Here is a 16,649-nt window from a genome sequence, read left to right as displayed (position 1 = left end):
ACTTGTTGTTGTTGAATATCACTCTTGTGTCTTCGTGAACAGAACTGACACAGCTGTCAAGGTGCAGTCTTACCAGAGCATAGTGCAGTTTGATTATGCCTTCCACTGACTTCGACTGGTTTGGTGATGTGGTTCAATGTTCCATTGGCCTTGATGACTGCTGCTCAGCATTGGTTGGATATATTTGCAATTGAATCTACTAAGCCTCTTTTAGCTTCATCTTTAGCTATTTCAGCACCATTCATGCCACTTTATTTCTTGTGTGATGGTGTTTTACACTAGTCTGCATTAAATTGCACCTCCAGTTGTTCTGGCCACTTCACATATTTTTTCCAACTCTTTTGGTAATTTCTTAGCGGCCTCCTCTGATCCCACGGCTCCTCCTAGATTAGTATCGCCTGCAAATGTGACCACGTGGCTTCTGAATCCAGGTTACTTATGTAAATTCTGTTTGAAGTATTGACAAGACAGTGCGTTTTTGTTTTGTATCCACAGGTTATGGTACATCGTGTGGTCAAGGGCTGAAGCGTGATGATTCCAGAGGCTCCTTGAGTATTGAATTTAATACCTACGCACTCGAGAGAGCGCATGAAAGACAGAATTCCATTGACTATGTAAAGAAACTCTTTCAATTCTTAACATATGGCATTAAATTTTTACATCTAATTCTAATATCTTTAAGGTGTAGTAGAGTTTGTTTCAACTACTCATGGTTAACTTGCCCAGTCATGTAAATCATAAAGGACATTTTTTTTTTATTCATTCGTGGGATGTGGGCGTCGCTGGCCAGGGCAGCAGATTGCCCATCCCTAATTGCCCTCACGTAGGTGGTGGTGAGCTGCCTTCTTGAACCGCTGCAGTCCATGTGAGGTAGGTATACCCACAGTGCTGTTAGGAAGGGAGTTCCAGGATTTTGACCCAGCGACAGTGAAGGAACAGCGATATCGTTCCAAGTCAGGATGGAGTGTGCCTTGGAGAGGAACTTGCAGGTGGTGGTGTTCCCATGCATCTGTTGCTCTTGTCCTTGTAGTTGGTAGATGTAGCAGGTTTGGAAGGTGCTGTCTAAGGAGCATTGGTGGATTGCTAAGGTGCAGCTTGTAGATGGTACACACTGTTGCCACTGTGCTTTGGTGGTGGAGGGAATGAATGTTTGTGGATGGGGTGCCGGTCAAGCAGGCTGCTTTGTCCTGGATGGTGTCGAGCTTCTTGAGTGTTATTGGAGCTGCACCCATCCAGGCAAGTGGAGAGTATTCCATCACACTCCTGACTTGTGCCTTGTAGATGGTGGACAGGCTTTGGGGAGTCAGGAGGTGAGTTACTCGCCACAGGATTTCTAGCCTCTGACCTGCACTTGTAGCCACAGTATTTATATGGCTACTCCAGTTCAGTTTCAGGTAAATGGTAGCCCCTAGGATGTTGATAATGGGGGATTCAGCGATGGTAATGCCGTTGAATGTCAAGGGGAGATGGTTAGATTCTCTCATGTTGAAGATGGTCATTGCCTGGCACTTGTATGGCGTGAATGTTACTTGCCATTTATCAGCCCAAGCCTGGATATTGTCCAGGTCTTGCTGCATTTCTACACGGACTGCTTCAGTATCTGAGGAGTCGCGAATGGTGCTGAACGTTGTGCAATCATCAGCGAACATCCCCACTTCTGACCTTATGATTGAAGGAAGGTCATTGATGAAGCAGCTGAAGATGGTTGGGCCTAGGACACTACCCTGAGGAACTCCTGCAGTGATGTCCTGGAGCTGAGATGATTGACCTCCAACAATCACAACTGTCTTCCTTTGCGCTCGGTATGACTCCAACCAACAGAGTTTTCCCCCTGATTCCCATTGACCTCAGTTTTGTTAGGGCTCCTTGATGCCATACTCAGTCAAATGCTGCCTTGATGTCAAGGGCAGTCACTCTCAGCTCACCTCTTGAGTTCAGCTCTTTTGTCCATTTCTGAACCAAGGCTGTCGTGAGATCAGAAGCTGAGTGGCCCTGGCGGAACCCAAACTGAGCATCACTGAGGACGTTATTGCCAAGCAAGTGCTGCTTGATGCCACTGTTGATGACACCTTCCATCACTTTACTGATGATTGAGAGTAGGCTGATGGGGCGGTAATTGGCCGGGTTGGACTTGTCCTGCTTTTGGTGTACAGGACATACCTGGGCAATTTTCCACATTGCAGGTAGATGCTAGTGTTGTAGCTGTACTAGAACAGCTTGGCTAGGGGCGCGGCAAGTTCTGGAGCACAGGTCTTCAGCACTATTGCCGGAATATTGTCAGGGCCATAGCCTTTGCAGTATCCAGTGCCTTCAGTCGTTTCTTGATATCACGCAGAGTGAATCAAATTGGCTGAAGTCTGGCATCTGTGATGCTGGGGAGTTCAGGAGGAGGCCGAGATGGATCATCCACTTGACACTTCTGGCTGAAGATTGCTGCAAATGATTCAGCCTTATCTTTCACACTGATGTGCTGGGCTCCCCCATCATTGAGGATAGGGATATTTGTGGAGCCACCTCCTCCAGTTCGTTGTTTAATTCTCCACCATCATTCACGACTGGATGTGGCAAGACTGCAAGCTTGGATCTGATCCGTTGTTTATGGGATTGCTTAGCTCTGTCTATCGCATGCTGCTTACGCAGTTTGGCACACAAGTAGTCCTGTGTTGTAGCTTCACCAGGTTGACACTTCATTTTGAGGTATGCCTGGTTCTGCTCCCAGCATGTCCTCCTGCACACTTCATTGAACCAGGGTTGGTCTCCTGGCTTGATGGTAATGGTAGGGTGGGGGATATGCCAGGCCATAAGGTTACAGATTGTGGTTGAGTTCAATTCTGCTGCTGCTGATGGCCCACAGCGCCTCATGGATGCCCAGTTTTGAGTTGCTATATCTGTTTGAAATCTATCCCATTTAGCATGGTGGTAATGCCACACAACACGATGGAGGGTATCCTCAATGTGAAGGCGGGACGTCATCTCCGCAAGGACTGTGCGGTGGTCACTCCTACCAATACTGTCATGAACAGGTGCATCTGCGACAGTCAGATTGATGAGGACGAGGTCAAGTATGTTTTCCCTCTTGTTGGTTCCCTCACCACCTGCCGCATACCCGGTCCAGCAGCTATGTCTTTAGGACTCAGCCAGCTCGGTTAGTAGTGTTGCTACCGAGCCACTCTTGGTGATGGACATTGAACTCCCCCATCCAGAGTTACATTCTGTGCCCTTGCCACCCTCAGTGCTTCCTCCAAGTGGTGTTCAACAGGGAGGAGTACTGACTCATCAGCTGAGGGAGAGCAGTAGGTGGTAATCACACGAACATACGAATTAGGAGCAGGAGTCGGCCACTCAACCCCTTGAGTCTGCTCCGCAATTCAGTAAGTTCATGGCTGAACTGATTGCTCCACATTTCCACCTACAACCTTCCACCCCCTTCTACTCCCTAATCAGCAGGAGGTGTCCTTGCGTACGTTTGACCTGATGCCACGAGACTTCATGGGGTCCGGAGTCGATGTTGAGGACTCCCAGGACAGCTCCCTCCCGACTGCATGCCACTGTGCTGTCACCTCTGCCCTGCTGGTGGGACAGGACATACCCAGGAATGGTGATGGCGGTGTCTGGGACATTGTCTGTCAGGTATGATTCCGTGAGTATGACTAGGTCAGGCTGTTGCATGACTAGTCTGTGGGACAGCTCTCCCAATTTTGGCACAAGCCCCCAGATGTTAGTAAGGAGGACTTTGCAGGGTCAACAGGGCTGGGTTTGCCGTTGTTGTTTCCAATACCTAGGTCGATGCCGTGTGGTTCGTCCTGTTTCGTTCCTTATTGACTTTGTAGTGGTTAGATGCAACTAAGTGGCTTGCTAGGCCATTTCAGAGGGCATTTAAGAGTCAACCACATTGCTGTGGGTCTGGAGTCACATGTAGGCCAGACTAGGGAAGGACAGCAGATTTCCTTCCCTAAAGGACATTAGTGAACCAGATGGGTCTTTACAGCAATCGACAATGGTTTCATGGCTATTGTTAGACTAGGTTTTAATTCCAGATTTGTTAATTGAATTCAGATTCCACCGTCTGCTGTGGTGGGATTCGAACCCATGTCCCCAGAGAAATACCCTGCGTCTTTGGATTACTAGTCCAGTGATAATACCACTGTGACATTGCCACTGCCTCCCCAGGCAAAACCAGAGTGTATGTATAACAGCTATGTTATTTCTTCATATTCATATTATATTTATATATATTTAGCTGCATTCAATTTAGTTTGGTGCGGGGTTGGGAGGTGGGGAGACAAGGGGCTTCTGACCAATTTGAGAAACAGTATTGGGGTCTTGAAATAATTTCTCTAGGAGATTGGGAACCATTGGAATTTGGTAAAGATAAACCAATGGGAATTGGTGCAGGAATGGAGAGTCTTGTGCAGTGGGGAGAGTGGGGCAGTAAATTAATTCTGGATTAGTCTCACAAAGCCCTGGTGCAGAAACAAGGAGCCAAGTGGTGTCCCCTGTGCTGTCACCAACTATAGTTGCGTACAAGGTCTGAGTTCGAATCTGACCCAGCTTCATCAGATGAAAGTCTCCTTGCCGATTGTTTGGATCCAACATAAAATGAGTTGAAGGCTCAACCTACTTACTAATATAATAGCACAAACCTGCTGAAAAGTTTGCAGATCTGGCGCAAGCACAATGGGTCAATGGCCTCCTTTTGTGCTGGAAGATTCTATGGGTTCAGTGCCAATAGGTATTCAAATTTGATAATCTCATCCTGAGGTCGTAAGGAAAATGGTCAGATTACTGATGATGAGGTGGAGCCAGGCAGAAGGAGCTCCTGTCTGTGCCTGGCTGCGATCCCCAGCCTGGACATTGAGTTGTTCCATGTGAACCACTGCTGCTTTATCCGGTGATGTCCAGTGAATTATAGAGAAGCAGGTCTGTAATTGTACTCGGATGCTTCCTGTGCTCATTTGTTCATGAATATGTCTCTTAGAATCAACAACGAAGGAGCTCAACTGAAAGCTGCATATCCCAATACAGCAAGCTGGATCAGCATGAAGCCAGGGATCTCCTTATGTGCTTCCTTCACATTGTTAAAACAATCTCAGAAGGTATGTTCTTGTTATTAACTTATTCTGAGAAAGTACTGATTTCCAATTTCATACAAATATATGAAATGCATGGGCAGGAAATGACCAGCTGGAGAGACAGAAACAGATAAAAACCCAGGGCCAATAAGAGGAAGAAAAACTCATGAATATTCCTCTCCAACCCCTCAGGCAACCGAAAGCAGGCCAGGGGATCACATGGATCAAGTTTTATCTATAAAGCCATTTAGCTTCCATATCAGGGTTGTCCAACATACAGCCCGCAGGCCAGAATCTGGCCCACCAAAGGCTTCCATCCAACCCACGGGTGTAAACTGTTCCCGGGGCCGTTCCACATCCTCACCGTGACTGGAGAGAGAATTTCCCATTTTCTTCTTCCAGATCGGCCTTTTTCAAACATCCCGCTGTCGTTTTCAAGCCGACAGCTGCTGACATCGGAAACAGCTGCTTTCCAATGGACCCGGGGTTTTTCCAGCGGGTTCTCACTTTATTTTTTGAAAAGCCCATCAGAAAACCCTGAGTCTGTTGGAAAATGGTTGTTCCCGATGTCAGCAACTGTCGGCTTGAAACTGACAGCGAGATGTTTCAAAAAAGATCAACCATCTGCTGAGTGTCTGCTCTCTGCAACTGTGTAAGAGAGAGAGAGTTGGAGGGTTGGGGGAGGGGGGAGAGACAGAGAAGAGGGGGGAACAGAGAGAGAGAAGAGGGGCAGAGAGATAGAAAGAGAGGGTGGACAGAGAGATGGGGGTGGGGGAGGGACTAAGACCTGGGCGGCACAGTGGCGCAGGGGCGGCACAGTGGCGCAGTGGTTAGCACTGCAGCCTCACAGCTCCAGCGACCTGGGTTCAATTCTGGGTACTGCCTGTGTGGAGTTTGCAAGTTCTCCCTGTGTCTGCGTGGGTTTCCTCCGGGTGCTCCGGTTTCCTCCCACATGCCAAAGACTTGCAGGTTGATAGGTTAATTGGCCATTATAAATTGCCCCTAGTATAGGTAGGTGGTAGGAGAATATAGGGACAGGTGGGGATGTGGTAGGGATATGGGATTAGTGTAGGAGATAGTATCAATGGGTGGTTGATGGTCGGCACAGACTCGGTGGGCCGAAGGGCCTGTTTCAGTGCTGTATCTCTAAACTAAACACGGAGTGGGGAACACTGGCGATACAAGGATGGAAGGGGGAAGGGAGAGATACAAAGAGAGGGTGGGTGGAGAGGGACTGAAGGGGGGGAGAAGGAGACAGAGAGGCAGATGAACAGGGAGAGAGAGAGGTCGGGGGAGAGAGAGTCAAAGAGCCATTTATTTATTGCACAGAAGGAGGCCATTCTGTCCGTCAAGACCATGTTGCTTCTCCATATAGCTGTGCAGTCAGTCCCACTCCCTGGCTCAATCTCCATAGCCCTGCAAGTCTATTTCTCTCAGGTGGCCATTCAACTTCCTCTTGATGTCATTGAATGTCTCCACTTCCACCACCCTTGTGGGCAGCGAGTTCCAGGTCATTACCACCTGCTGTGTAAAAATGTGCTTCCTCATATTCCCCCTGCATCTTTTGCACAAAACTGACAATCTGTGTCCCCAGAGGGGAGTGTGGAAGAAAGAGACAATGACACGCACGCACACACACACAGAGTGTGGGGAGAGATGGGAGAGAGATCAAGGTGAACATATATCCAGAAAACTCTGCATCACTACATCAAGTGCGCGGGCTGAGATTGACTACTTATTAAAGCACTGAATCAGTTTTCAATATAGTGACGAGAAAGTAAGTCAATAAATTAGTCATCTCATTTAAAGCAAAAATGCACATTTATTGTTGTTTTTATCAGTAAGATACATTTTTAATGGCTTTATATTTCGAAATTTGCTCATCGGCCCCCTACGTAGAGCAAAAATCATAATGCTGCCCTCTGCCCGAAAAGTTTGGACAACCCTGTTCTATATTGATGTGATTTCTGCCCCAGGCAGGAACCACTCCATCTCCCTCTTGAATTGTACACGAAGACAGCAGCCACCACACTAGCCAGCATTGTATTCCAGAGCCTCACTAATATCCAGTCCATTCCTACATTTAATGTGTCCCCTGGTCCTGCCCATCCATTAAACTGGGATAATCGATCAACAGGAATGCAATCCAGCATTTAATTATTTTACAAACCTCTTTCAATACTGTTATCAGCAATGTTATAGCTATTATTCACTTTCACTGATCAATAATTGAATAAAGGCCCAGTCCTGAGGTAGCTTTCAAACATTGGTTGAAAGAGCAGAAAAGTGTGATCATAAAGAAGCAAGCAGATCTAGCATCCTGTTGCAAATTTGAATAAATTGCTGAATTTTCAAATATAAAAATTTTCAGTGTGAAATCCAATAGTTCAAATGCTGGAATGGGGAATTACTGAACTTGCAGTCCTCAAATGCAGGACAGTGATGGAGGTGTGTGAGGACCACAGTGCAAAGGGGCTGAGGATAAGGTCTATTTCTAAAGCATGTCACTTTGCATTGTGGTCCTTACTTATCTCCATCGCTATCCCACTTCCCAGTGTTTGGGAACTGTAATTCGATTCCCATGAATGTTCACATGGGCCAGGGAATGCTTTGCTGTAAGGAGTGAGGTTGGCTTAAATAAAAATGATAAACGTCAGCAGCGAAGAGAATCGAACGTCAATACGTGACCAGACCCAGAGCTGTCCTGAGGCTGTTTGAAAGAACTGAGCAATCTGCTGTGAGGGAGGAACCAAAACAAAACATGAAAACTGTTTCTTCCAGTGAAAGCATGTGAGAACAGAATCCACCATGTGTACTTGTACTGCACGCTGTCACCTCACACTCTGGAAAAAGTGGGAGGGCCCAGTTTGTTCTTGGTACAGGACATCTTTACTGTCAGAAGGAATTATCTTACATGGCCTGTGTGTCTGTAGTTGTTGGCACAGCCTTCAATATTTAATGTGTTATGTTGGCTGCAGCAGTTAGACAGAACTATTACCATCATATCTCCGTCAGTCAAAGTGGATCATGGTCCAGAAAGTGCACTGGATTTATTCTGAAGACCAAAGGAAGCTGCAAGGAGATATTGATAAAGTGACGGACCGGCCAAAAAGAAGTAGCAATTGGAATTCAATGTGAGGTTGTACATTTTGGTTTAAAAAAAGATGTAATTAAATGCTGAATGGGGAGAAGATATGTAACAGCAGGGATTTGGGGGTTCAGGATTACTAGATAATAAAAGCTGCGCTTAAAAAGCAAAAGGTCATTAAACAAAACTAATGGAATCTGGGTTTTATGACAAGAGGTGTAGAGTATAGTAGAGTTGGGGTATTGTTTGCAGTTTTAGGCTCCACATTATCGGAAGGATGTTGAGGCAACAGTGCAGAGGCACTGGGATGAGCCTATGAGGAAATACAAATATAAGGATAATGCATGGAGCTGTTTTTGTCACAATACAGGAGATTAAGGGGTGATTTGCTGGAGTTATTTTAAATTGTGAAGGAGTGAGCCAGAGTGGATAGAAAATAGACTCTAATCAGAGAGGGCCAGAACAAAGGTCCACAGATATGAGATTTAGGACAGAAAGCAAAAGAAACTTTATCTTAAGAGGGCTTTGAGCTGGTGGAATGTACTCTTGGGGTTAGAGATTGAAGCAGAGACTATATTAACATTTAAGAGCAGGTTATATAAATGGGTGAAGGACAAGGGAACAGTGTGAGCACACTGGAGGGAATTTCCATGTTGTCATTTCTACGTAATTCACAGCAAGTGCCTCGGTGAAGAGGCCAGCATTGGTGATTTTGGTGCTCAGTTGCTGATGACTGATAAGGGGACTCCATTGAGTATCCAGTATTTGAATTATTTCTTCAGCAAACGTGCACGACTGCTGAGTTCCCCTGTGTTGTCTCAGTGCTGTGCCCAACCTCCAACATCATCCCACATATCCACAAATGCTCAAACAGGAATGCTCAGAGAGCACATGTCTTTGTGTGAGGCATCATAAGGCAAAGGAGGCATCGAGCTTCTGAGCATGCTCTCCACTTGTTTGAGGACATTGAATTTTAACAATTAACCAGCTGAGACCTAAGGCTACTTGAAGGTGCTGAGCAGTTCCCCAACAAGCAGGAGGTCTGGCTGCTTCTGTCATTGAATGTGTAATTATAAACTTGGCCAGTCCATGACCCTCATTCCTGCTTTCCCAAGGCAGCATACAAGGGATCCTTGTAAATTAATGAGGAAAAGGTTAGAGTTCACTGACATGCAGCTTTTGTACTTCTGGAGTATGGTGCCAGATGCAGCACAGGGGCGAATTGCACAGGAAATGCATCGGGTGCAAGAAAATTAAGCAAAGTGAATATTGCAGTCAATGAGCTTTGAGATTGTGTCCCTGGGACGGAGGGAAAACAGACATCAGATTCTCTAATGTCCTTCAGGAAGGGAAAGAGTGCCTGCCGGTCTCATCCCATTGGTGGCCAGTGTGTGACTCTGGTTCCACATCAATGTGATGACTTTCAACTTCTCTCTGCAAAGGCTTAACAGGCCACTCATAGAAAACTAGGAATGGACAACACATGCTGGCCTCGCCAGAAATGAGACTGAGTCTACAAAAAGAACTATACAAACCCTGAAAGGGAGGTTTAACTGGACGCTACGTTGGTATGTGCAACCAGTAAATTAAGGTGAGGGCCATTTGTATTGCGAACAATAGGCTTTGATATTGTGTCATTACTGTTGACCTTATAATTGTGATGAGCTCTGACTCTATTACTGTAATATTTCAGCTGTTACCAATAGTCCCATTATTCTATGTGCTGCATTTATTAAAAATAGGTGATATAACGTTATCATCTTTAACGATTTGTAAACCTGCTGTTATTTTATTGTTTGAAGATGGTCTGTTGACATATTGGAACAAAATCTCCCCTCAAGAACTCGTGGACTATCTGACACTTCTGGAGTAAGTATCATCTAGAGAATGTTACAAGGCAGGAAGTTGCATTTTACTTTTTCCAATTTCCAGTTCAAAATTAAAACTGTGGAGGGCAGTTTTCTTGCATGGAGGGTAATCACTGACACAAGACAGCCTGTTTCCATGTTGTAACTTCAATGTATTATTACTCCACTCAGTCCCATGATCAGCACAGTACCTCCGATTTCCATTGGGAGTATTGTCTAAGTGTTTGGTGTTGGATGCAGTAAAATCAATGCCATAAAATCAATATACAAATAATATCTGGGAATAATTGTGAGGCAATCAGATCAATGACTGAACGGCTCGATCAGCTGTTCGAATCAATGAGCAAATGACTAAAAGGTGCTGTAGTTACTGTCACCTGACGTAGTCCAATAAACTAACAGAGCTCTTCACATACTAACTCAATGCAGCCTCCAGTGTGTGTAATAGTGACTCACTCTGCAACTCCAGTGTGTGTAATAGTGACTCACTGTGCAGCCTCCAGTGTGTGTCATAGTGACTCACTGTGCAGCCTCCAGTGTGTCATAGTGACTCACTGTGCAGCCTCCAGTGTGTGTAATAGTGACTCACTGTGCAGCCTCCAGTGTGTGTCATAGTGACTCACTGTGCAGCCTCCAGTGTGTGTCATAGTGACTCACTGTGCAGCCTCCAGTGTGTGTAATAGTGACTCACTGTGCAGCCTCCAGTGTGTGTAATAGTGACTCACTGTGCAGCCTCCAGTGTGTGTAATAGTGACTCACTGTGCAGCCTCCAGTGTGTGTCATAGTGACTCACTGTTCAGCCTCCAGTGTGTGTCATAGTGACTCGCTGTTCAGCCTCCAGTGTGTGTCATAGTGACTCACTGTGCAGCCTCCAGTGTGTGTCATAGTGACTTACTGTGCAGCCTCCAGTGTGTGTAATAGTGACTCACTGTGCAGCCTCCAGTGTGTGTCATAGTGACTCACTGTGCAGCCTCCAGTGTGTGTCATAGTGACTCACTGTGCAGCCTCCAGTGTGTGTCATAGTGACTCACTGTGCAGCCTCCAGTGTGTGTCATAGTGACTCACTGTGCAGCCTCCAGTGTGTGTCATAGTGACTCACTGTGCAGCCTCCAGTGTGTGTCATAGTGAAACCCGGCCCAAACCTGACAGAACAATATCCGACCCGAGCCTGACCCCGCCAGAGTCCTTTCATTTTTTCCTGCGCCTGACCCGATCCGACCACAGGCATAAAGTTAATTATATTCAAGAGGTTGTCCTCTACCTTGGATGGAATTGCTCACTGCAGACTAGTACGGAGTATTTCCCACTTTGATGTCCTGGCTGTCACTGTGTCCGACTTGGCCCGACCCCGCCCGAGTCCGATCAGCCGGACCCGGAAGAGCTGTCTGGTCCCATTGGGTTCGGGTCAGGTAGCCATGCTGTAACTGACAGTATAGTCTCCAGTGTGTGCAATAGTTACGTACAGTGCAGCCTTAATTTGACAGAATAGGCTTCAGACTTTTTTTGCTTCATCTTGCATGCCCTAAATGACCCGTGGAAAGTTTTCAGTCCTGTTATTTGGTACAGTAACTATTAACAACTGTCAGTTATGGAGGCCTGCTATCTGTATGAATTACAAATTGTTGAGATTACTCAAGCAATTACATTTTTAAAAGGCAAAGTAAATTTTGTCTGAACTATTTCATGATGTATATAATTTAAATTCTTCAGGAATAGATGATGCAATATTGCAGCAAGATACATGTGACCGATGTAAACCATCAATCCACAAATAATTGTCTGTTCTCTTATTCCAGGATGTGTCTTCATCAGTTCAGATATATGGGAAGGAGATATATAATAAGGTACTGCAAACTGTTTCAATGAAAAATCGGAGCCCATATCAAGAAGTGTATTTGTTTCATAGTGTTCTATCAAATTAAAACTAAATAAAAAGTTCATTGTGTGCCACCTTTCGCTTACTGTATGTGATGGAGACGTGGTGCCAATTTCTAACACACTGTTGTTTAGATAGTTTCTTAAATAAAGAGAAGTATTAAAGGCTATGGGAGTGAATGGCAGGTTGTTCTCCCTAAACCTCTCCTATATAAACACTCCCACTCATTTTAATGGCTACCCCAATCGAATTCTCCATTCAATGATATAGATCACAGACAGGGCCTTCTCCATCCACTTCCTTGCATCTCTCATCATTCACATTTCCCAACCCCATTCTAACCTTTCTGTGTCACTCCGGGAGAAAACTCTCCCCCTCACCCCCCCACATCACTAACAGTTGAACTTTCAAACTCACAACTGCCCAGTCTTGATTCTGAGTGGTCTTGACAGGGTGGATGTGGAAAGGATGTTTCCTCTTGTGGGAGAATCTAGAACTAGGGGTCACTGTTTAAAAATAAGAGGTCACCCATTTAAGACAGAGATGAGGAGAAATTTTTTCTTTGAGAGTCATGAGTCTTTGGAATTCTCCCTCAAAATGCAGTGGAAGCAGAGCTTTTGAATATTTTCAAGGCATAGGTAGAGAGATTCTTGATAAACAAGGGGGTGAAAGGTTTTTGGGGTTAGATGAATGAGAATGTGAAGTTGAGGTTACAATCGGATCAGCCATGATCTTATTGAATGGCGGAGCAGGCTCGAGGGGCCGAGTGGCCTACTCCTGCTCCTAATTCGTATGTTTGTATGTACAAGACTTCTGCGGCCAATACTTCAGCTCAACCACTCCCTCACCTCCACCTTTGATATGCTTCTGGCCAATAAACTCCTTCTCTCTCCCATCCCTGTTCTTACCCCTAGTATGTCATTCCCTCTTCATTTCCTCACATCCAGTGGATGTAGACTTGACCATATCTGACTTGCAACTGGGTTTGCCATCTATCACCAGATCCTGCTAGACCACATCAAACGTTATTGCCCACTACTCCAGAGAGCAGTGATAATTTCCTGCCTCTCCACTCCTTAAACCTCTCTCCCCACCACACCTCATCCCACAACCTCCATTCTCGCCAAGCATAAGTTGATCATGGATGTCGATTTCAACAGGATTGAGCACAACCCCCTCCCCTTGGCCTCTGTTGCTCTGAAGTCATGTCTGTCTCTAGCTGCCACCCCAACTCCCCCTTAATCCATATTGTTCACCTGTGTTCATCTTGTCCTAGAGATCTACTTCCTTCTCCCTTAACCCTATTCCCATTAAACTGTTGGCCAAACAACTCCCTCCCTGGCCCCCATTCTAGTTGATGTTGTAAATGATATCCTCTCCACTGATACTGTCCCCTTACCTTTTGACACTGCTGTCAATCCCCAGCTCAAATAAAACCCTACCATCAACCCTCCTGTCTTTGTAAACTGTGCAATAAAACATTGAACCAAGGCCCCATCTGCCCCATCAAGTGGACGTAAAGGATCCCACTACACTTCAGAAGTACCTCATTGGCTGTGAAGTGCTTTTGGACATCCTGATATCATAAAAGATACTCTCTCTCTCTACATACATATATATATAAAAATAGTTACACAAGTTTGGTTGCTCTTTAATACTTCTCATCTCCCCATTATATTGGGCTCTCTGGAAGCTAAGAAATGCTTTATTCATACACGTAGATGTATTGTTTTGTCACAAACTGTGCTGAATTGCAGTTCTAAATATTGTTCCAATATATTTTCCTTTACCCCAAACAGTTGAGCTTGAGTGGAAAAATCTGTAAAATTGCAAAGTGTAGTATGTTTATTCCGCTCTAAGGATTTGTTAAATTTTGAATGAGATGTTTCTTGCTGAATGATAAACGAGTTTGTATTTACATTTTTATTCTAAGGATTCAAGAGGGACTGGGCTCCAAACAGTCTGCATCTGAGAGGAGGTCCCAGACTATGCCAGCTCTTCGGAGCCGAGCAGGCGCAATGCACGCCCGACTTCAGCAGATTAGCCACATGGACAGCTCATTCACCCTTAACCACAGTAAGTTGTTAACATCTCCTTATCTCTTGTGCTACATATTCAGCAAACTGACACTGGGAGAATAACAAATCATGGCCAGTTTGTTAACAAGCCACTTGGCTGAGTCATGAGCTTCTCTTGATGATGCACTTTCCCCTGGCAACTGTAGACTGCTCTTCACTGATTTCAATGCTCCTTCAAATGCAATAGTTTCCATCCCCAACACCACAATACTCCAATAAAAGCAAAATACTGCAGATGCTGGAAAGCTGGAATAAAAACAAAAAGTGCTGGAAATACTCAGTAGGTCTGGCAGCATCTTTGGAGAGAGAAGCAAAGTTAACGTTTCAGGTCAGTGACCTTTCATCAGAACGCTGACCTGCAACGTTAACTCTGCTTCTCTCTCCACGGATGCTGTCAGACCTACTGAGTATTTCCAGCACTTCTTGTTTTTACCACAATACTCCCCCTTTTTAACTAGCTGTACATAATGTATATTTAATGTAATGCAGTTAAGTCATTTTTATTTTCCTTAAAAATTTACAGCATTCCCTTTACAACAAAGGTGAGGTATGATTAAGTGATCTTATTTCTGGGGGGTTTAAATAGCCTTTAAACAAAAAAAAGTGGGGCCAACTATTCATAATCACACCCAACAATCTGACAGTTTTGACAGCCAGTATCCTTGATAAAGCCCAAGGTGCAAATCCTCAGTCTGCAACTGAAATCCTCCTCCTTTGATGTGAATCTGTCAGGTGATATCGCAGGTGGACTAATGATATCGCGTCTGGATACACACCAGCTCCCTCTGTAATAACCATCTGTCTCAGGAGATGAAGGCCATTTGCAAATTCAGTTAAAGATGCAGAATTTTAATCCCATGCATATTAACATTTGAATGAAGGATCTTTGATTTAAACTGCAGTTCATGCTATACCCTAACTAGGCGCACACTTCACCTCTGACCCCTGGATCTAGGTCCCTAAATACCTAAAACCTCTTCAAAAATGGTCACTAACCTCCCCAATTCTTCAACCACTCAGTTTCCTCCACCCCACAACCCCTTTGTGAGGCACCATGAGATCTTTATTATGTTTACGCTGCCATTTAAATTCAGGCTGCTGCTGTTCCAGTTATAGGTTTAAGATGATGTTCAGAGAGTGATACACATCTGGCAGACTGCTGTTATACTACCGACTGCACATTGTTACTGATGCCAGTGCAAACAAATTCTGATTAGCTGTGCATGAAGACCTCTGCTGCTGGCTGGTTGACTTTTAAGTTGAGAAAACACTAGAGTTCTTGCTTTCCCCCAAGGTTTCACCCTAACTCCCGAGTTAGACTGCTACTGTTGCATCACTCGATACCCAAAAATGCTGAGCATATCTGCACCCTTGGGTTGCAAAGTTCTTTTGACCGCTGCACTCGTTCTGTTTGATAATGTGCACAAATTACAATGGATGGGCAGGCACTTCAAAGCAATTATGCAATCGATGGACTTTGATTGAATTTGTTAATCTGCAGATTGTTTAAGTGTGTAAAAGCACGTCGTCACATTTTCTTTCTGATTTAATGCTGGTATGCAATCACAGACTGTTAAAATGTAATTAGTTGTGAAATAGACTGCAAACAAATTAGATTAGAGATACAGCACTGAAACAGGCCCTTCGGCCCACCGAGTCTGTGCCGAACATCAACCACCCATTTATACTAATCCTACACTAATCCCATATTCCTACCAAACATCCCCACCTGTCCCTATATTTCCCTACCACCTACCTATACTAGTGACAATTTATAATGGCCAATTTACCTATCAACCTGCAAGTCTTTTGGCTTGTGGGAGGAAACCGCAGCACCCGGAGAAAACCCATGCAGACACAGGGAGAACTTGCAAACTCCACACAGGCAGTACCCGGAATCGAACTCGGGTCCCTGGAGCGGTGCTAACCACTGCGCCACTGTGCCGCATATATAGAGCTATTGTGTTTATGTTTATGACAGCTAATGCCTTTGCTTGAATTCATCGTCCGCCTCCTTCCCAACACCATAATCCTGAACCTGAAGTTATTTTAAGGTAGTTAGTGAAATGTTTTCTTGGATTTGAAATGGCTCTTGTATTCCTGTATCGTTGCAGATTTCGGAACAGGTGAAGCAGACATTAGCCACCAATCTTTGTTGGAAGGTAACTTGGCCACTGAAGTGTGTCTCACGGTTTTGGACACCGTATCGTACTTCATTCAAAATTTCAAGGTTAGCACCAAGTTATTGTTTTTTTTTGTTGCTTCGAAAATCCACATTCAACGGCAATGCAATGCATTGCTTTCTGTGTCATATGGAAAGGTGGGGTAGCTGACACCTCGAGACCTGCAAAGTAAGTTATTTAAAAGGCTCGAGGGCATGGATAGTCTGATTGTTGGTGTTTATCCACTATTTTGAAATCTGTCCCTCAGAACCAACTTCTAGAAGATGACGGGCACAACCCTCTGATGAAGAAAGTGTTTGACATCCTCCTCTTGCTGACTAATGGTCAGTCTGAAACAGCCATGAAGCATGCGTTTGCATCTCTACGAGCTTTCATCAGCAAGGTAATGACTTAGACCTCCTTCCATTTAGTGATGCGAAAACTGAACACAGCATGTGATAATGCTAATGATAGCCTCAAATAACACCACGTGCTCGTCTGACTA

At 44.9% G+C, this 16,649-nt stretch overlaps 1 protein-coding gene across 1 annotated transcript in view; it reads left to right on the top strand.

The window, feature by feature from the left end:
• The window catches only part of LOC137377449 (dedicator of cytokinesis protein 11-like), a 322,059-nt gene that overhangs the window by 222,386 nt on the left and 83,024 nt on the right, over positions 1-16,649 (top strand). Inside the window, exons 34-40 of the mRNA XM_068047028.1 lie at positions 496-614; positions 4,979-5,096; positions 9,963-10,029; positions 11,825-11,872; positions 13,838-13,980; positions 16,097-16,212; positions 16,413-16,547. Of these exons, the coding sequence (XP_067903129.1) occupies positions 496-614; positions 4,979-5,096; positions 9,963-10,029; positions 11,825-11,872; positions 13,838-13,980; positions 16,097-16,212; positions 16,413-16,547 (746 nt within the window). The remainder of the gene's footprint in view (positions 1-495; positions 615-4,978; positions 5,097-9,962; positions 10,030-11,824; positions 11,873-13,837; positions 13,981-16,096; positions 16,213-16,412; positions 16,548-16,649) is intronic.

This window comes from Heterodontus francisci, chromosome 15 (assembly GCF_036365525.1).
Source record: "Heterodontus francisci isolate sHetFra1 chromosome 15, sHetFra1.hap1, whole genome shotgun sequence".
Lineage (NCBI taxonomy): Eukaryota > Metazoa > Chordata > Chondrichthyes > Heterodontiformes > Heterodontidae > Heterodontus > Heterodontus francisci.
The sequence above is the reverse complement of the archived record's forward strand: the minus strand, read 5'-3'. Positions and strand labels throughout refer to the sequence as shown.